At 45.5% G+C, this 21479-nt stretch overlaps 1 protein-coding gene across 2 annotated transcripts in view; it reads right to left on the bottom strand.

The window, feature by feature from the left end:
• Positions 1–235: 235 nt before the first annotated feature.
• btbd7 (BTB (POZ) domain containing 7) overlaps positions 236–21479 on the bottom strand; it is a 50597-nt gene continuing 29353 nt past the window's right edge. For both annotated transcript variants that reach the window (XM_083689201.1, XM_083689202.1), the window contains exons 4-11: positions 13414–13622; positions 11271–11346; positions 10291–10451; positions 9935–10078; positions 9582–9771; positions 7913–8091; positions 6693–7103; positions 236–6428 (exon numbers count right to left, since the gene is read on the bottom strand). In XM_083689201.1, the coding sequence (XP_083545327.1) occupies positions 5745–6428; positions 6693–7103; positions 7913–8091; positions 9582–9771; positions 9935–10078; positions 10291–10451; positions 11271–11346; positions 13414–13622 (2054 nt within the window). In that variant the 3' untranslated portion in view covers positions 236–5744. The remainder of the gene's footprint in view (positions 6429–6692; positions 7104–7912; positions 8092–9581; positions 9772–9934; positions 10079–10290; positions 10452–11270; positions 11347–13413; positions 13623–21479) is intronic.

Genomic DNA, 21479 nt, shown 5'->3' with positions numbered 1-21479 from the left:
TTGATCACTCATTGGTCCTCTGCCGTCTTTATGCCTTCTAGACTTCAATGAATGCAGGAAATATGCCTCCTGATTTGTTGGATTTTTGAAGCTAATCTGACCTAGCAGAGCACGAACATTTAGGGAGTCATTAAAAACTCATCACTGTTTTTTTTTAATGTCAGGAGTCCTTGTCAAGAACATTTTAGCCACTAGGAAAGAAACAGACTCAAAGCCATTTGATCATTTCTATCAAAGCTGTTTATTTTGAAGATGTCAGTCACCTAAATTGCAGATTTGAGCTTCATTACTCTTACACTTCTATCCAAGAAGAGTAGAAAAATAGAATTTCCACAATTCCTTACAAGAACCTACGAGAAAGCTTTTTCTCCTGATATATACAACAAATACATCTGACATATTTGTTTTATATATAGAAAAATGTCTATGTACAACAAAGCAAATACATTTGAGAGACTTGTGTTCAAAAGGTACCTAAAATCAAAAAATACTTTTTTGAAAACCACTATGTACATGAAGTACTGGCTACACTATTACAAAGAGACTGGTTGAGTGGGCTGGTAGAAAAAGGCTTGCATAGGACGAAGGTAAGGAGGATGCCCAGCCACTGGCAGGGAAGGCACTCTTTTGTCTCCATCCGGGAGAGGTGGGGCAGCTAAAGAAGGAGCTGGAGGAAATGAGAACAGTCTTAAACCATTAAAACACTCCCCTAACCCCAGACAGCGTATGTCCCGATGCAAAACAAGGAAGCAGGACATGGAGCTGCGTCTGCATCTACCTTCCCTCCAACCCTGCTCAACTACAACTGCTGGTCCTTGTGAAATCCTAATCGAGAAAACATGAGTGAATCTGTATATCTTATTTATGTCTGACATGGTCGAGGAAAACCAAAGGTTAAAGGCTAGCTAATAATGCAAAAGCAACAGTATTTTTGATAGATAATGAATGGGAAATGTGTCAGATGCCAAGCTACCAAGAAAATGAAAATCCACTGAACATCTGAAATCTCCATTATACCTACAGGGGGCACTACTCCACAGCATTAATAAACATACAATACTTCTATGAGATTTCACTTTAGTGCAATGGTGAGGCCCTGTACATGGAGCTTCCAATACCATCGCCCACAGCAAAATCAACAGAGGCATTTTAGGCTCACTCTACATATTCTAAATGCACAATCATTAAATTATCGTAGTAAACATGATCATTGTTCTCCAGGGGTTCATTAACCGGTTTATCTTTGATCCAACAGTCCTTTTTTGCCACAACAGTCCAGTCTTTCTGTTGCGGCAAAACAGACACAAACACAACAATACAAAATAATCACTTATCTGTTCGAGAAAAACAACAAAACAACAGCTTAGCCATGCTGCAGGGTTTGGCCTGGCCGTCATGAATATTCACTCTGTCCCAAGCCAGGAGCCGAGCTCCAAACTTCCTCTCAGATGGGATGTAGTTGAGACCAGAGGTCACCTACACACAAGGCTCTGCATTCTGCCATGACACAGACAGGCTCGTACCTGAATTATGAACACATTCAGATCACACCTGTGTGGCTCACGCCAGTATAGGTAGAGAAAACTGGTGACACCTGCATTTGCCAAGCAATTACATCATAACTATAAATATGTGAGATCGGTTAGGAAATGTGCTCATGCCCACAGACACGGGGTGGGGTGGGGTGGGGTGGGGGGGGGTCATAACTCAGGGCTGTGAGGTGCTGAGAGAGAGGAGGGGGGTGGGGTGGGGGGGGCAGAGCTCTGGGCTGTGAGGTGCTGAGAGAGAGGAGGGGGGTGGGGTGGGGGGGGGCAGAGCTCTGGCTGCAGTAGTCACAAGCGCCAGTCTCTGAGCTTTGCTGACACGCTCATTTTTTTCCTCCCCTCTTGAAGATCTGAACACTGACAATCTTATATTACATACTGTGGTCATCAATAACAAACAACAATCCCCACCTATCCAAAAGTCCAACAACGATCAATGGATAAGACTACCTTAGTAGAACAAGGTAGCAGAACATAAGACAACCATCCATCCATGATCATCTCCTCTTAAATATGACACCAACATTATACTTGAGACAGCCTTCCTCTTCCAATGACTACACATCTCTTTCACATTTTTATAGATAACCATTCGTATGTCATCGTTAAAGGGCCAATCTGGGATTGGTATCACTATTTTTGATATATAACCTTTGATTCTTGAAGAATATAATTTAGAAACACTTCAAGCTTAGTTCAACTATCTTACCCCATCAAAACCATCAAAATACAAGCTTGTTTTACTCCATTGTTTGTAAACAATGTAATTGTAAAAAGAAATAATAAAAAAAAAAAGGTTAAAACTATCCTTTTGATCTCATGAATAATCAGTCCTTGCATCCATAGCTCCATCTATGAATTTGAGAGTGGTTACATTTCTCCAGCCCCATCCCTCGGCTGTTTACCAAATAAAGTGCAGAGGTGAGCGCTTTGTTGTTGTTTGAATCCCGTATTGCCCCTTTTAATATGACAGAGAGCCAGTCAGGCTTCCCACGGTGGGCGCTGGCTTAGCAGTTCTTGAGCTCAAGCCCTTAGGCAGAGTGCATCATCCCACAACAACGCACACCCACACCCATCGACACGTGAACACACACACACACACACACACACACACACCGACACGTGTGAACACACACACACACACACACACACACACACGCACATCGACACGTGTGAACACACACACACACACACCTCCCTCTCCACCCTCAAGCAGCAGCAGCAGCAGCGAGAACACACCCACAGGAGGTTGAAGCGATTAGCATGAAAGGCCAAAGAAAAAACAATAGATTTGGTTACTTGCTTCAACAGATGTTATGATCTGAAGCCATGGTGATATCTAGGAAGTGTTAGAGCTGTACAGATAAGCAGTACATTACCAACTATTTGCATACCAATAACTGAGGTCCAGGAGTTTGAATAAAGGAGCGCTTGGCATACAATAGGAGAACGGTTAAGGAAAAAACACTGTTTGCTGAGGAGTGTCTATACGGAGTAAGGGAGTCTGGACAGAGGTAGGTCACAGTCTAGCAAAGGGTGGAAGTTTGGGTCAAGACATTGGAGCCATGAGAGACTTTCAATGTGAAAGTCAAGAACAAGGCCAGTAGTGTGGAAACTAGTAGCAGACAACCTACACAACCTTGAGTTGACTCAAACTACACTCCTGAGCGTACTAAAAGGCTTTTTTTTCCCCTGACACGGCAGAATTAAATTAAAGGTGAGATAATGAATATGTAGCATAGTCCTTCCTACTCCACTCTGCCAACTGAAACTAATTAAAATTGACACGGTAATCTCCTACCCACCTCCTGGTACGCATTTGTCTTCCAGTCGCTGTTATCGAAAGCCAGGTGTGACGAAACCACATCTGAAAGATATGCAAACATACTTGGCCAACTCAACCCAACCCTGCTAGACACTCCTAGCTCACTGGAGATACTATTGCCATATCCCACCATTCACACATGCATTCAAGGCATAGAGCCGCCAATGACTTGACCCTACAGAGCCCACGTCTCTGCAAGCAAACAGACCGAGTTGAAAACAAAACAACGACAAAGTGAACTCACAGGGACCTGCCGTTCTGTCCAGTGCTATGCACCTTGAGCGTCGCATTTGAAAGGACAAGAGTAGGCAATTTGGATTAGCAAGATAAAGGAAGTCCTTAGGTGTTCATTCGAAGGTTTCCTGCAGGTGATTTGTTGCCCATCCGAGGCGAACCTCTGCTTTGCCAAGAAACAACAGGTGTCAGCATTCTACAGAGAGTCACATTAAGGACACGGGTCACACCCTGAGGGGGGAAAAGTGGCATAGTATTGAGGTACACAGTGAGCAATAGAGTGTCTTGTGAATGGTAGTATAACAGGTGCAGAATACAGCAATTTCTCCCCCCCCCCCCCCCCCCCATGTGGGGAGAAGCTAACATAACTGAGATAATTACAGTGAACAGAAGTCAATATTGTCTCTTGACACTGTGGAGCAATGGGAGTAGGCAAGACATGGGAGAAAACACATGTTGAGATTTTTAATCAAAAGGAGACGACAGATTTATGCTATGCTGGTTTAGAGTGAGTCTTTCCCCTAGGGGGCAAGACATTGTAAATTCCTCCAAGGCGAATTATTCAAATGTTGTTGTTGTTGTTTTTTTTTTTTAAATGATTATTCCCTTGCCATAAGCCATTGTGACATCATCATAATCGTTGGTTGTTGGGTACAGCAAAGTAAGTGGTAAGATGGCGAGGCGCCACCCTACGACCAATCACGGCCCGGGACCGCAGCGGTCTGGTTCATATCGCCAACGAGGAGTCATGGGAATAAGGGACTGAGCTTGGTTTGGTTGAGGTTCATCCTTGATGGCATTGTGGAGCCATCTAACGAGAGGCACAGTCATGAGGCCTGCGTCTCCATAACAAAAAACCAACAACAAAGAAACATCGAAACGGTTATGGATTAAGGCATGGGTTTTTGGGGTACCCCAATCCTTGAGGACTGTAGTGTTGCTGTTTTTTTTGTTACCAGGTATCTAGACTCTCTGTCCAATCAATGACAGTAACAGATGTACAAGAAGGAAAAAGGAAAGCAGCAGTACTGTGACCGTTGAGGAGTAGAACACTCCTTGGTTAAAGGCGGGACTCACTCAGCAGGATGAGTACTATGGCATGGTGGAGAAGTTGGGCCATTTGCCAAGGCAAAGGGATAGAGCTTCTGAGGACTGGGAGACTCAAAGAAACTTCAGGTATGCAAAGTGGGCTTCAATAGTCACATCTAATAAAGCAGCTATGCAATTATTATTTCTGGAGAGTAGCCACATCGGTAGCCGGGGAGATTTAATTTGTTTTTTCTCTTTGTGCTCAAAACTTAAATTGCCCGTACTGACGTACAACCCCTGGTTGTAGGGGATTACACAAGCTATTACTGCAATTCCGTGCTCTTTGAAGAGGAGGAACTACTTGTAATGGGCAGGGGGGCTGCCTGGGCATTTTTCAATTAATTTTCTAAGAAAAGCAAATGGGGACAAAAATATAAATATATATTTCTCCATAATCCGCTCGATAGTACCCTCATCCTGATGCAGGAAATGAGAGGAATGGAAATACGAAGTGATTGCTGTGTGTATTGTCATTAAATCTCGAACATTGGAAAATATTTATTTACATTTAATAGGCAGTCGAGACTTCGGAATTTAGAGAAAGAAAAGTGATTGGTGGACAGACAGGACCACTTTAACCATCAGCAAGATGTACTTTGTGGCCCATTGCATGTGTTATTCATGGGATTGTTTATTTTTACAGATAATTCTCAATAAAACCAAGCCCTTCCCTCAAACACCACCACCACTCTGTGCTGAAGGCACTGTGACAGCTGCACCTCGCAGGTGCAGCACCTGGAGCTCTCCTGGGGGGACCACTATGGAGCTCTCCTGGGGGGACCACTATGGAGCTCTCCTGGAGAGATCACTATGGAGCTCTCCTGGAGGGACCACTATGGAGCTCTCCTGGAGGGACCACTATGTGTGCATGGTGCTTCTGCCCTGAACTGTGCATGAGTGTGACCATCACTCCTCCACCAGGGACACCGCAGACCACTGACTTACACACCATCAATCCAAATGCACAGAGCAAACAGTCCTCAAGCTCTGCCTTTCTAGTCTGTCTGTACCCTTAACCATCAGAGGCCCTGGATCAGATATCTCATGGAGGGTCAGAGTGCAGATTTCCTGTAAGGGTACTCTGGTTTGTTGGGCGACCTGCAGTCCCTGGCCCCCACCATCTCGTCGCCACTGCCCCCGGACTTTGTCTCGGTGCCGGGCCTGCGGCCCTGGGGCCACTCCTCGTAAGTGTCAGAGGGCCTCGCCAGGCCCAGGCCGCTCGTGAGGTCTGTTTCAGTCTTAGGGCGCTCCCCCCTCGGACCGTGCGCCGGCCCGGCTTGTGCTCCGCCCTGTGTGGCCAGGGCCAGATCCAGTCTCTGAGGGGGCTGCTCCAGGACATCCAGACGGAGGGGGTCGCCCGGGGAGGGCCGGCAGGGGTGCTGCTGTGTGTCCTGGGCATACGGAGGGGGGATCGGACCCCCTGAAGGGAGCCGGCTGTGACTATAGAGGTCAGGGCCGGCGTAGGAGGTCACATGGCGCCCGGAGTACAGGTCGGGGTACTCCGTCTGGGCCTCCACCTTGGACTCGGCAGCGTGGCGCTTGCGGGAGGCGTGCAGGTGGCGGCCAGCGTGGCAGTAAGGGATGAGGGGGGGCGGGACGGGGGCCGTGTGGAAAGGGTGTGGGTCATGAGCCTCCACTTCCATGGAGACTTCTGGAAGGCAGCGCTCCTTCAGGGTCATGGCAGACACCCCCATGGCGATGTCGGGCATGAACTCGTTGATGACTGGCTCCACATTCTACAGGAGAAAAACAAAGAACCGTTAACGCCACAGTCATGCCATTTAGGCTAAAGCAAATATCTAGGAACCTGCTGTTTCCCTTATTCAGTCACGCAATGGTAGAGAGAGGGAGACCTCGCTTTCTTTTCCACAATCAAAAGTCAATACAACTCCATTCCCACTCAACTCTAGCTACAAGTCCAAAGCACAGATTAGCTAGTACCTATTAGCCATCAGTGCCACCATCTCCTAGACACTACAACTCTATCACCTTCAACTCACCCCTGGTTTGTCCTGATGAGGGGCGCGTCCCCCGCTCTGGGGTTTGGTACAGTCGGGCGACAGGACCTTGGTGGCCCCAGGCAGGTAGGCGGGGCTCCCGTGCTTGGACGAAGAGAGCTGGCGGTGGAGCAGGGTGTGGTTGCAGGGGTAGGAGAAGGAGCGTGATGGGGGCTGGCTGGGGGCGCGGGGCCTCCAGCCCGTCTTGAGCTGGGCGTGAGCGGGTGTGGCCGGCGGATGGTAGGGAGGCGGGGGAGGGGGCAGTGGAGGGTGGAACCCTGCCATGGCCTCCAGGTCGGTGAACATGCTCTCCACCGCCGGGCTGCTGTTGACCCGGCATCGCCCGGACTGGAGCAGGGCCAGAACCGGACTCTCGTCTCCGAAACGCTCCTCCGGGAAGAACTTGTGAGGGTTCTGGAACGGGGGTGGAGTACAGAATGAATTAAGTCCACACAACCCAAATGGCTTCCAAAGCCACATTAAAAACTAGACTTGTGTATCAAGGCAGTCTGGCACACTACAGCTGTTTAGAACAAAGCCATATCCAGCGAAATCTTTCAACATTTCCTTCCGCCCCTCGGTTTGAGTTTGAGTCAACCTTGTCCCACTTGCCACCACGGAACAGACTGCTAAATGAAATGGAGAAAACTAAATGCTGTTCTGTGCTCCGGCCAAAATTCCTGAGACGTTCGTCATTATGAGGTGCGCCAGTGACAGAAGCCATCAGCGGATAAAAACAAAACAAGTACTGTATGCCTCCACTTGTGTGACGTCTACAAAATGTGACATTGTTTAAGGTTAATAATGTCAGAAAACAACTGTATATACATGCATATCCAATATACACTACATTGTTTGTAAAAATCCAATATAAATCATTGATAGTTGAGTGGTTTTCTTCAGTAAGACCTTACAGAGGTAGGATATTGAAGCTAAAGCTCGCCATGCTATAAAAAAAAGACATTAAAAGCGACGTGTATCCAAATATCAATGAGAATGGCTCTAAGAGGGTCTGCAAATACACAAATCCTCTCAGTCGATGTTGATAACCTTTCACTCTTACATAATTTTTTATACATGACTCTCTAACCCTAACCCTGGTAACTCTCTCAGACCTTCTGGTAACTCTCTCAGACCTTCTGGTACTCCTGGTAACTCTCTCAGACCTCCTGGTAACTGTCTCAGACCTCCTGGTAACTCTCTCAGACCTCCTGGTAACTCACCTGCAGCAGTTCTGCAGCAGCGTCCGGCAGGCCGAACTCACGGAGCACACGGATCTGCAGCTCGTAGCTCACAGTGGCTCCCTCGCCGCAGTTGAGGACGTACGCCCGCTGGACCTTGTCGGTGTGCCGAAGGTCCTGCAGCCTCCGGATCATCTCCTTCACCACCGCCAGTCTGGGAACTGACAGAGAAACACAGAGTTACTATTATATAGACTATTTTATTACTAATACATTAAATTAATAATATGTGTAACTTAAGTTATACATATCATTGAGCCATATTTATAAATCATTGGTAATTTAAGGACACGCTTTATATCTGTCCAGTATATGTGGGTTATGAGAGATAATTTCAGGCTTGGAGGCAACAAAATATGAAAATTGTTACAGGGGGTGAATACTTTTGCAAGGCACTGTATGGAGCTGATAACATTCTACATTAGTGTGAGGTGGCTCTGTATGCATGTAGGCCTATATGTTGCATGTACAATACTGTACGTGAAGGATATATGTAACTGTGCTCTTGTGCTGTGAAGATGCCCTCTAAATTGCCCCTGGAGGATAAATAGTTGTACAGAATAGAATTGGGGGGGGGGGGGGGGGGGGTTAGGGGAGAGATTGAGAGAAAGGGGAGAGGAAGAGATGGAAAACGGAATGTGTTATTGTCATTAACCTACTAGGTTAAATAAAGGCAACAAATAAATAAATACGGAAGGGACGAGGAATGAGGAACGAAGGGGACAGAAGGGCATAGGGAGGAGGAGGAAGAAGAAGCATTTGAATGGGGTAAAAAGGCAAAAAGAAGGAAGCGGAAAAGAACTAACAAACAAGAAAGGGAGAGAGGTGAGAAATGAGAGTGGCACAGCAAGTTGGTGAGTAGAGAGCAAAACGTGGGAGACAGAAACAGAGGGCAGGATGGAGAGAGCGAGTGTGGGAGACAGAAACAGAGAAAAGTCAATCTCACGGGTCGGCACATCTCTGCCAACGATGCTAATCACTCCTGGTGTCTGAGACCAGGGTACAACGGCGCAGAAATACACTACTAATAATAACAGCGAAATAAACTCCCGATTTGAATTTCAAGACACAAAATCAAGGGCTAACTGAGACTGAAAAATAAATGCTTGTGCTATCTTATTGTTACCTAGTCATGCAGGGGGGGCAATTACTATGCTACAACACAGAGCAGAAGCCTAACATTTTTGCTTGCAGATTGAAATCGTCACGAAGCAACAATCTAGGATCGGCTTACTCTCGCCAGATTCTGAGCCAAACAATATGTTTAAAGCAGCGATGCGCGGTTGTGGATATCCTAACAGCCACAAATCCTAATTGACACAAAACACATCATCATGAGACTATTCTAGGACGTAAATCTAGGCTTGCTATTAGGATATCCATGAGACATCCACCGTGCAGTAATGACATTTTGGGACCACATCAATGATGATATATATATATATATATATATAAAATTGTTTTGAATATCCAAGTAAAATGCTGTTTTAAATGTGTGTTACTGAAATGGTCGACAATATGGCCTTGATGGACTTCACTGCAAACTCACCAGGCTAGCCTGAGTTTTTCCTGCCCACTGTTAACTGGGCAGTTGATCTGTGTTCCTACGTCGGGGACCTGGAAGAAATGTTGACTTTTCGACTCAACCCACCTGGTATCTCATTGGCCACCACGGACGGTGGGGCTGTCTGGCTGCCCGTGATTTGCTGGTGGTTGATCATGTGACAGCACTGGGGCACGGCGTTGTTGACCATGTAGAGGGTGTCGGGTACGTTGGACATGCGCACCATCCGCAGGCGGACCAGGTCCGTCTGCTCCACCATCATCTCATCCAGCACAGACTGGCAGCATACACAGGGTTAGGGTGTGAGGGTGTGTGTTATGTACTGAGTCACATAATCCACTAACAGAAAAGGAGAGTGTAAGGAGTGAGTGTGTGTGTGTGTATGTGTGTGTGTGTGTGTGTGTGTATGTGTATGTGTGTGTGTGTGTAAATGGTCCTACCTTGGCCTCCTCTACGTAGGGAGAGAAGAGGCGCGGTCGCACGTAGATGCCGGCGCACTTCTGCCTCAGCCAGGCGTTGGCCTTGCCCCCCTCCGCCGTGGGGAGCATGTCTGAAGGAGGGGTGCTGATCAGACCTCTCTTCATCTGGAGGTGTGGAAGGAGAGGGAGCCGAAAGGGGGGGGAGTTAAAAGAGAGAGGGAAGAAAGGATGTATGTGTGTATGTATGCAAATACCATCAAATAAAAGCTGAGAATCTCTACTTTAAACCTTGCAGTAACTGCTTGATTTCAAATCCAAACTTTTGGAGTGTAGAGCCACTGTATTTAGCCCAGGTCCGACCACATGCGCACACTCACTGTGTCTGAGAGGACCTCGCTGTTGGTGGGCAGTATGTGCTCCGTGCGGACGTGGGGCAGCAGTGGAGACAGGATCTCCTTCAGCTCCTCCAGGTCCAGATCTCTCCTCTTTACCCCTCGCTTGTTCACACTGTGGGCTGTGCCACTGAGGAGGTTGGGCTCTGTGAAAGAGCACGCACGCACACACACACACACGCACACACACGCACACACACACACACGCACACACACGCACGCACACACACGCACACACACGCACACACGCACACACACACACGCACACGCACGCACACATCTTCAAATCTAAATAAGTACCTAACTGAAACCTGGCTTTGAACCTGAAGGGACCTCTCACCATAAACAACAAACTAACGTACCTGAAGGAGCGAACTGTTCTCCGACACAGGCAGTGGTTAGACAGAGCCATGCCAACGAGGGCTGCACAATATCACTACCCATATCGCATTACGAACATGTGCATACCCATACCACCAGAGGCTGCAATATTGTGCGAAAATGCCCTTGACTCGTGCATTTACTCTCTGTACGAATAGACTTGTTTCACTTGGTAAATCGTGCTCAGTTACTGTTCTTTACTTGGACACTTGTTTTTAACCTCGTCAAGCGGAAAGACCAAATGTTTGTTATATCGCAAGTCATATCAGTATCACACTATCTAGCAAAATGACATTTTGTCTACATGGTGCGACCCTAATGCCAACCTAAAGTCCGGTCCAACCCTACTCTGTTACATAGTTATCATTACTCCACTTAAACTGGATAAGGGTATACATCATCGGCGTGGAGCAGTTTGGTTGAGTCAATATGAGAAAGAAGGGAGGGAAGAGGAGGGGGAGAAAGAAAGAAAGAAAGAAGGTGGGAGTAATCCCTGGTCAATTTAGCCAGCCAATATCAGAGAGAGAGAGAGAGAGAGGGGGAGAGAAAAAGAAAATTAGATTAAACGAAAGTGAGCAGCTTACCTCGGTCGGCCATCCTCTTAATGAGCTGGTGCTCTCCCCATTTCACCACGTACTTGAGGATGTCCTGCTCGCTGGCCTGTGAAGGAGGACCAGGACGATCATTAGAACCACGGACGGGTTTTTTAACCGGAAGGTTATTATGGTAGTAGATACAATTAAAGATGGTTTGGTTGGATGGATGGATAGATAGAGAGATAGATAGATTAATGAATAGATAGATGAAAGAGAGGATGGACAGATGAGAGAGGGGAAGTATAGATAGGTCAACAATTAAGAGGTTAATCAGTATGGGTTATACTAAGTCAAGCAGTAGTGACTGGAGAAAGGATGATGGCAAGTTGGTTAGATAGATATACAGTTGGAAAGATAGACGGTTAGAAGGTTAGATGATAGTGTGAAACCATCCACACTGTAGTTCAGGCAAAAAATGACAATATCTGATGTAAGACAATGAGAAGGTCATAGATAGGTTACATAGATAGACAGATAGATAGATAGATAGATAGATAGATAGATAGACAACCTCCCCTGATGCATATATGAAAGTCACCAGGTAGTGGGCTTTGAGGATGTCTTTAATGTCCTCATACAGGACTCCTCAATATATATGTGGGAGGGGATAAGCAGGGACCATGTCCTCCTATTTAGCATTGGAAATAGAATACAGAAACCCACACACATTTTTGCAACCCAATCTCTACATATTTTGGATTGAGATGCCCTTTGGGGATATTAACGTGTGCAATGCTCTGAGCTTGTACACTTTCTTATATTGGGGATATGGGTCTGTGGGGGATGTCCCCTGATGAGAGACTGGCAACTCTGGTCCCCATGTCTGCCTGGAGTGAAGAGTTTAAGCTTTGATATGGTGTAGGGAAAGTCTATGGCTTTGATATCATAATGGCGTGGGTTTGGCCTCAAAGGAGATGATTGTCCAAGCTATTCTTAAACAGGGTCGAAAAGCTGTGTGTGTGTTGACTTAACTTTGAGTTTTAGTATGTGTGATTTATAGTGTGTGTGTGTGTTTACTGAGAAACAATTCTTTGTGTGCATCATGTCTCTGAAAATGTGTGCTTTTGTGTGAGTGCTTGCCTTAGTTAGCCTGTGTATGTTGGCAACTATAAAAAGAGAGTGTGTGTGTGCATGTGTGTGTGTGTGTGTGTGTGTGAGAGAGTGAGAGTGCAAGAGAGAGCAAGACAGACAGAGAAAGAGAGAGAGTGAGTTTGAATGTAACCCTGATAGCCAGAGACCCCTGTGGCTGGCACTAATCTGCTCATCATAGACCATTTGGCTGGGGATGTGGGGATGTGGAGCTGGACCTCTCCCAACACCAGCCAAAGGCTTGGCTGCTGCTCCCCGTCCCTGCCCGTCCCCACACAGCCTGCCTCATGCAGTCCCTACAGAACCAGCTTCTACAGAAAGCTAGCTTACTCCTAATAAGGTCCTTATCCAAGCCTCCACATACAGCCAGCCTAGCAGTCCTCGTAAGGTTCTTATGAAACAGTCTTGTCCTCACATTCAGCCAACCCAGTCCTCTCTCAAGGTCGCCTCGAGTCTCATCGGTAACACTTTGTTTTGAGGCCCACACTAATGATACATGACAACTTGTTATATAACTCCCTCTTCACGTTAGTCCTCACTCCCCGATATACACCACGCAGCCACGGAGGAGTTGTCACAGAGCCAGACTAGTTCCCATGGGGTCCTCTTGGTCTTCACACTGCAGCCATCCCAGTCTTTGTAAAGTCCCCATAATAATCTCCACAAACAACAAACAGCCAATCTGTCACAGCACACAATCAGGTCCGATAGAACCCAACTTAAAAACAGCAAATCCTAGCGTTGTTTCCATATAGGCGTAATAATACCCTAGCGGCCCATCTGACAATGCTGACTCATGGGGAGGGCCTGAACCAATAGAAGTGTGTAACTAATGCTCACTGCGGGAACAGACATATTGGCTTAATCATATTATGATACACTGACAGTAAAAATAGACATTCAGCTCATTATCCTGGCATGACTTGCAAACTAGCCCAAACATCTCTTATCAGAAAGAGACAGCGGAAGGGAGAAAGAGTGTGTATGAGTGTGAGTGTGTGAGTGTGTGTGTGAGTGTGTGCGCGCGTGCGTGACCTCTGACCTGCAAGTAGTCAGACTGGATGGCAGCTGAGAGGTGCTCCTTGCTGAGCTCGTAGAGCACGTCGGAGGTCACGACCTGGCTGAACTCCTCACACATGAAGGTCAGGGCCTGCCGGTGCACCCACTTGGAGCCATAGGGCTGAGAGCTCCACTTCAGAATGGGCACCACCGTGTCCAGAGAGATGCTCTCCACCACAATGTCCTCACAACCTGGAGAGAAAGAAGAGGGTATACTGTAGAAGGACATACAGAGAAGGATGTGACTATAAAGAGAGAAAAGAGTGTGTGTGTGTGTGTGTTAGTGAGTGAGTGAGTGAGTGAAAGAGAAATAGGGAGGTTGAAAGGTAGAGAGGTTGAAAGGAAGGGGTCAAGAGAGGGAGCAAGACAACCAACAATTCAACATCTTACATTTTTTACTCACTATTTCTAAACCTATTATTTCCCAACACACACACACAACATCATTGAACGGAAATTGAGATACAGGAGGGTAAAACCACTGCAAATGCTGTATATAGGCTGTCTCTGAAACAGGTTTGCTGTGGGAGAAACCGCAGCATTCGTAAATGTCAGCTCAACTTGGAACTGGTCCTGAGGCCTGGGTATGACAACATGAGTCATGAGAGATCACAACGACTGTTACTGTTCCTGTAACCGGCTGTAGCATTTGTACAGTGTCTCTTGAACGGGGCAATCTGGGAATTAAGTTTGACAATGATGAAGAAAACTAACATAGGCAGCCAGTCACATTTCATAAGAAACAAAGCAGATGCTCACCATGCTATTACAAAAGTGTGCATATACATGCTTCTAATACAAAAGTAGCCAGTCACTGTGTTATATGCCCCTTTCAGGGTTTACAAACATTGCCGCCTGATGAATTATATCAAAAGTAGCTTATGAGCTGTTTCAATTTGGAAAAGGACAAATTATTGTCTCGTCTGAGAAATTCAAAATGATGTCCTTGGATAAACCTTAATTTAGAACAAATCATGTCTCCATGGACACTTCATAAAATTACGTCAGACATGGAATACATGTGGCAATATATGTTCTTTTTTGCCCCTGTCCGTCATATCATGCATTATAGTTGGCTACAAATGAATAACTTTCATATAGGTGTCATATCATTGCTGTAGCCTTGGACAGTTGTTGATGTGTCAACATTCATGGTCTGTAGGCCACACATTTTCATTCAGCTCCTTGTGTGTGCTTGCTTGAGCTCCGCTTACACAACAAGCTCAAATCACTTCCCATTGACAAACAAAAGCGTGCCATTTATCTAGCCACTAACCACAAGCAGGATGATGAGGGTTCAGTCATTTAAACAGGCAGAATGAACTCTCATTTCAAATGTAGCTGATGGGCAGTGAATTACAATATAGTGGGGGAAGGTGAGCGAATTTATCAGCGAATGTGGGCTGATGTCACGGTCATCTCCTGCTGTCCTATATACAGTGCCCCGCGTAAGTAATGGGACAGTGAAGCATTTTCTCTTCTTTTGGCTCTATATAAGTGTTCCTAATAAAGTGCTTGGTGAGTGTATATCATAGCTCTGCCATTCGCTTTGTCACACCCATCCCCTGGCCTCTCCACCATGCGTGTGCATGTGTGGTCTGTCTATTGTTGAAATGGTTCACCGAAACCAGTAGGATAGCAAAGGAATTGAAGTGAATTTAGAGAATTTCAAGCCAATTGGTAATGGTATATGTCAGAGGAAAATTTTGATCATATTAATTAATTAATTAATTTAAATGACCTTCAAATCATCACTGAAATGTATGTAAACAATGAGAACCTAAAAGAAAACATGGTTAATCTAACCTGACAACTAGGAGTGTATCTGTGAGAGTGGGAGTAAAAAGCAACCTGAACTACAGCGAGATGTCCTGGTTCAGAACAAAAATCACTGGTTCAGTCCCTCCTCTCACAACCAAGGTGAGGTCGTCAAGAAAGGAGGTAGGCAGCAAGGTCATCCCATGTAAAATACAGGAGCGAGGCTCCGGGCTCATTTTACACTTGGGTAAACATGATATAGGAGACGCCTCGTGGGCAGGGAATATGGGGGTGTGTGGAGTGTGGAGGTCGCCAGTGTTAAAGCCCAATCACGGATGCACCCATCAGCCCAGAACAAGTGCAGCTCTTTCATTAAAGAGGAAATCATTTTTAGGATATTTTGTCAGCCCACCACTCACATTGTCGCAACATATAATGATTTTGCACAACAGAACCTCACAGATATCCTAATAACAAGCATAGACTTACTTCCCGGAATAGTCTCATGATTATTCCAGGAAGTAGATCTGAGCTTGCTACTAGGATATGTGAGAGATTTGTATACACAAAGTAATGATATTTTGCAACCATATCAATGTATGTATGCAACAGGGTTGGTTATGCTTCCACCTGACACTTCAGGAAGATGCATCATCATGGTTATGTATTCAGATTGGTTGGTGGAATTCACATATCAATAGGGTGTAATGCCATTGGCCATGTTTGCAGATAGGGGGAGATTGTCAATTCTTCCTTGACTACCTTTACGAGCAAGCAGTAGGTCATGTTCTAAAGCATTGTAGTCTATAGACATTATTTATTATTTGTACAAGTTCTTTGTGTACACTACCTGGTGTAATATATGAACAGTACCCTGTTAGACATGAGCGAGTGTGATGTTATTATAACCATGTATTTTGATACTATTGCTGGACGAGTGATCAGCTGGCATGTTGAAGGAATGGTGGTTGCATTCAGCTTGTGACTCATACATGGTTGCTACAGCTCCATGCTTCAGATCCATGCTACAGATCCATGCTACAGATCCATGCTACAGCTCCATGCTACGGATCCATGCTACGGATCCATGCTACGGATCCATGCTGCAGGATCCATGCTACAGGATCCATGCTGCAGATCCATGCTACAGCTCCATGCTACAGCTCCATGCTACAGATCCTTGCTACAGATCCTTGCTACAGATCCATGCTACAGATCCATGCTACAGCTCCATGCTACAGCTCCATGCTACAGCTCCATGCTACAGCTCCATGCTACAGATCCATGCTACAGCTCCATGCTACAGCAGTCAACATTCTGGTGCATGCTGCACGCCTTTGTGTGCTCATTCTTGTCTATTGTCGACTTGTCTATTGTAGATACAGAGTGCCCTGTGAAATCAAACAAATGCTATAAGGTTTTTCTTTGATGGTATTTGTGTACGTATTGGTTTCAGCATTCAGAAATTACAACACTTTTTTTAGACATAGTCCCCCCCCCCCCCCATTTTAAACCACCAAAAGTCACGGGGCAGATTCAACAAATGTCCAGCTTAAGCAGCTATCTTCAGTTGTTGTTTGCTTTGAGGACGTTTTGCCTAAAATCTGTCATGTTCAATTGAATTTAAATCCGGAGATTGACTTGGCCAGTACGACTTTCCACTTTTTCATCCTGAAAAACTCCCTAGTTGCTATGACAGTTGTTTTGGGGTTTTTCTTAATCATGGTGAGCATTCTTCGGTCATCCACTGTAGAAGTCTCCCTTGGCCTACCAGGCTGTCAGCAATTCCTGAGCTCACCAGTGCCTTATTTCCTTTTAATGATGTTCCAAATTGTTGATTTTGGCTATATTTCTGATTTTTCAGCCTCATAATGGCTTCCCTGACTTTCATAGACATCTCTTTGGTCCTCATGTTGACAGACACCAATAACAGAATCCAAAGGCAAACACAAAGCATAGAATTAATACTATATAAGAAAAGACTAAATAACAAAAAATGCTTCACTGTACCATTACTTACGCAGGGCACACCAGTAATGTTGGCTGCCTATTGTCATCTCCTCTCTGTGTGAAGCTTGGAAATAGCTTAAAACTATATTAAATGTACTCCTTTTTATGTGGGGATTATTCACCATCATCATCATCATCAAAATGTTTAGGCCTAGAAGTATTTTAGGCCGAAAAACGACACTCATAGGAGCTGAATCTGTGTCAGCTTCCATTGCAAACACCACCAACCCATCCCCAGAGAGAGACGCTAGAGAGTTTTCTGGTTTTGTGGTTCATGGATTATTCAAGTGATCACATTTGCCCATTTTTGTTGGCAAGTGTTGTACCGAAACAAACATTTCCTCAAATGACTTGTGTAGTGTACCCATCCCTTTCAACTCACTGAAAAAGCATCAAACATTTCTGTCTGTGAGCGAAAAGATATGTAAAAGAGATGCATAAAAATGGAACCTTGGAAGTTTGTGATTCATTCTCGTCCTCCTCTGTCATCTCCCCCCATCCTCTTTGTCTTCTCTCTCTCTCTTATGTGAAGTGATGCATTTTTAACGTCCCGGAGACCCAATGGTGAGGACGAAGTGTCCTGTGTTGCGTTGTGTTTCTTTCTTTCTTTGTGGCAATGTGACAGCTTGGGCCTGGCGACGCGGCATCTCATTTGCACTACTGAACCGCCCTGCTCACTGAAGGGTGCCACTTAATGTTATCCTCACAAGCTCAACTCAGGCAAGAGAAGCGGCATTCATTCTCTCCGTTTTCCAATTTAAACCCCCCCCCCCCCGAACCCAGCTTCTGTTTGCATACACTGCAACTTTATTCTCCCTGTTTGTTTGTTTGTTTGTTTATTGTTGTATTGGGAGGCTGGGTTCAGACCAGTGCTACTGGGCTTCCCTCTGTCCTTGGTTGACCAGATAGTTAATGGCTGAGGCCTTAAAATATACTGTATAAAAGGACGAATAAATCCATTTGTCACACGAGAGAATACATAGGTTACAGTATTGTCGGACATCTGAAGCACAAATGTCCTCAAATGTCAATCTTTAACAATGTTGATCACCATTTGTAAGAATTAAACTGCTTTTGAATGGCTGGTGAGAGGTTTGTGTGAGGTGTGACAGGTATAGGAGCGAACTGGCACCCCTTACGGAGCCTACTTGCCGCTATTTTATGGCAAGGTCTCTCCTCCTGCTCCAAATGTCAGGCGAGGCGGGTGAAATTGGCGCCGTGCTGTAATGTACAAGTGAAATAACGATTCCCCTGGGTGGGCTGAGTGAATTCCACCTTGGCAGCCCGCTATAACAGGGTTGTATCTGCTCGGGCGACACGGACACATTAATTATCCCATCTACCTGTTAGAGGTACAAGGCAACGCACAGGTGTTAAACTGCCACAAGGTGGTTCTATTTTGCAGGGGCCAAAACTTCCATTTTGCAGGGGTGGCTTTTAGCACACAGATGCGAAGTTCATTCCACACAGTGCATATGAGTGAGTACGTTTGTGTGTGTGAGTGTGAGTGTGAGTGTGTGTGGAATTTCATTCCATTTCAGACACTCGGACTCTTGTCCAGAGCGATTTTAAGAGTTTCATGTCTCTCATTTGCTCAGGCGTCAACATGGACAGTAACCCTAATCATCTATGACAACAAACTCAGAGGTACAGCAGTAGTGAGGTCCAGCATGCAATGTTGTGACAGGTGTTCCTCATAAGCGATCTATCAAGCACTTCAGGAAAGGTTTGTCTCACCCTCAATCCCTTTTTCGGTCTGTGTCTACCCTCTTCCTTAGCTCAACATGGTTCTCCAACGAGCACCGAGCTGCTGCCGCCAGGGAAATGTCAGTGGATGTGCCCTCACTGACCCCCACCCGTCACCTCCATGAGATCCCATCAGTCTCCTGAGCCTCTGTTAATCTGGCTGGTAATACTCAGCACCGGGGAATGATAGACTGGTGGGGCTGATGTCTGAGCACAGTATCGATCAAGCCTTATCCCAGCTGACAGGATCCTAGGGTGAGAGTTATCTGGCTCTCTCACTGAGAGGGGTAACTCCGATCCATGAGAGGAGTCAGCTACTGTTCCATTTGTTCAAAGGATCTGCTTCCTGTAGACATGACCCTGGCCAGTGATCCTCAACCTGTATAGTATGATTGTGCCTCTACTCTTATATGGTTTAACATGAGCGGAGCAGTGCTCATGAAGCAAACATGTTATCATCCAGTCACAACCAACCCACTGCATATTACTGTATTCCTATAATGCTTGTTGCTCCATAAGCATCAGTTGACTCAAAGACCTCAGGAAGGTGATGTCCCTTTGCAATGCCAACTTGGCCGTAGCGAATTTGGTTACCTTAGATATCAGGAGGTCATGGTCCACTGGTCTACTCTTGCATTTGAAATTAAACAGTCGGTCCATAAAATGACATTAGGGTGTGTCCTGTTTATGACACCTTCTCTACCCGAAAGGTTGGTTGTTTTTCTTAGGTATAATGCAGATCACATTTACCCCAGTGATAAGCTGTATAGGAATGCAGTAGCAGCTGAATGTTTCTCATGGGGCCACAACACCAGTGTTTTGCTGCAAGAACACTCAGAATCCATTAGAGAGTGAACCACTACTGAATCAAAGGCACTTGACACAAACCGAGGTCACTTTCAGGAGAGCCGACACTCGAGTTGAATTGGAGATTAAATGCAATTTTAACTTGAGGAAGAGCTTGATAGCTGTTAGGCAGCGGAATGCTGTGCAGTCCACAACTACTACAGGCTCTTGAAAGTTTTTACGTCCGACAACTCCTTTGGAATCACAGTCTTGAGGCCCCCATATAGCTGTAGAGAAGTTTCGGTTCAGTGAGACATGCCGAGTGAGATATGAGACCAATGCTAAGCTACAATCAAACGCGAGATGCTGTTATTAACAGCCATGAGACACAATGAATGGAGTTTGAGAGAGACGACATCGGGAGACATAGGGAGTTACAACAAAAAAAAGCTGTACGTGAGATACTAAGTGAGACACCGATGAAACAGTTCCAATGACGCCAAGTGTGTGGCTCATTTGTGGCTCATTTGTGGCTCATTTCTGTCTCCGTCAGCACGTCATCCCTCAATCAGATGACACCTCCGTAACTAGATGATGAGTGAGACGAGCAAAATGAGACTTGAGCACGACAGCGAGACTTTGGGACAGAAAGACGGTGAATGTGTTCACGTTGAGTGAGGCTGTGTGACGGGTGAGTGGTTCAGACAAAGCAGCTGCCTGTGGCAGCCGGTCCGGGCCGCAAGCACTTAATCTACTGCTGAGGGTGGGCAACGTCCCAGACATGTGGAGCAAAAACCTAATAACCCGTTACCTGAGGTTGACATATGCAACAGGAAAGATTAAGAGAGACCTTACTGTGTGTGTGTGTGTGTGTGTGTGTGTGTGTGTGTGTGTGTGTGTGTGTGTGTGTGTGCGCGGAACACGATTTTTTCATCATTCATCATCTAACATCATTACATTTTGTTAGGGCTCTGACCGTTACACGGTGACCGCCGGTTACGCGGTTATGCGAGGACAACCATGAAAAGAAAAGAAGAAAAACAAATTCAGGATTGAAAATTAATGAATTAATAAATGAATTAAAAATTTAAAACAATTAATACAATTAAAACAGGAGCCCCCTCTACAAGTGGAAAGCACAAGGAGGTAAAAGGAGCTGAATTCAGTCCAACAAAATCTGGGCCACAAAATGTTTTATCTTGATAAAGACAAGATGACAGTCAACTAGACTGAGTCAACATCTGAAAATAGGCTACATCTTCTCTGCACAACCCAAGGGCAATGTTATTCTTCTACAGATCAGATTTTGACTGAATTCAGCACAGAGTGCCAGGCTTTATTTTCAATAAATGACTGACTCTTCGGATCTGTCCAGGATGGGATGGGATGAACTGAATGGTCTCTTGGGGACGTGGCAGACAGCACAGCCAGTTCAGTGTGTCACCGTCTGTTACCAAGCTACAGGACAATTGGTTGCAGTATCCCCAATAATAACGCAGAGGTCGCATTAACACAAAATACTGTATGTTTTATGCTAAAAAAAAACAGAAAAATACAACGTTGGTTTGGATATGACAGGTCATATAACCAGGCAGTATGTGTGCCGAAAACCACTTTTGAAGTTCAATATGTGCTCCATATTACTGTATGTACTCAATTCTGTACTGAACTACAACAATTACATTATAGAAATGTTACAAAATAGTATTTGGGACATGTTTACTGTTGGCCTCTCTGGAAAAAAAACTG

This window comes from Argentina silus, assembly GCF_951799395.1.
Source record: "Argentina silus genome assembly, chromosome: 17".
In the NCBI taxonomy this organism is placed as follows: domain Eukaryota; kingdom Metazoa; phylum Chordata; class Actinopteri; order Argentiniformes; family Argentinidae; genus Argentina; species Argentina silus.
This window is presented reverse-complemented; position numbering and strand designations above follow the sequence as displayed.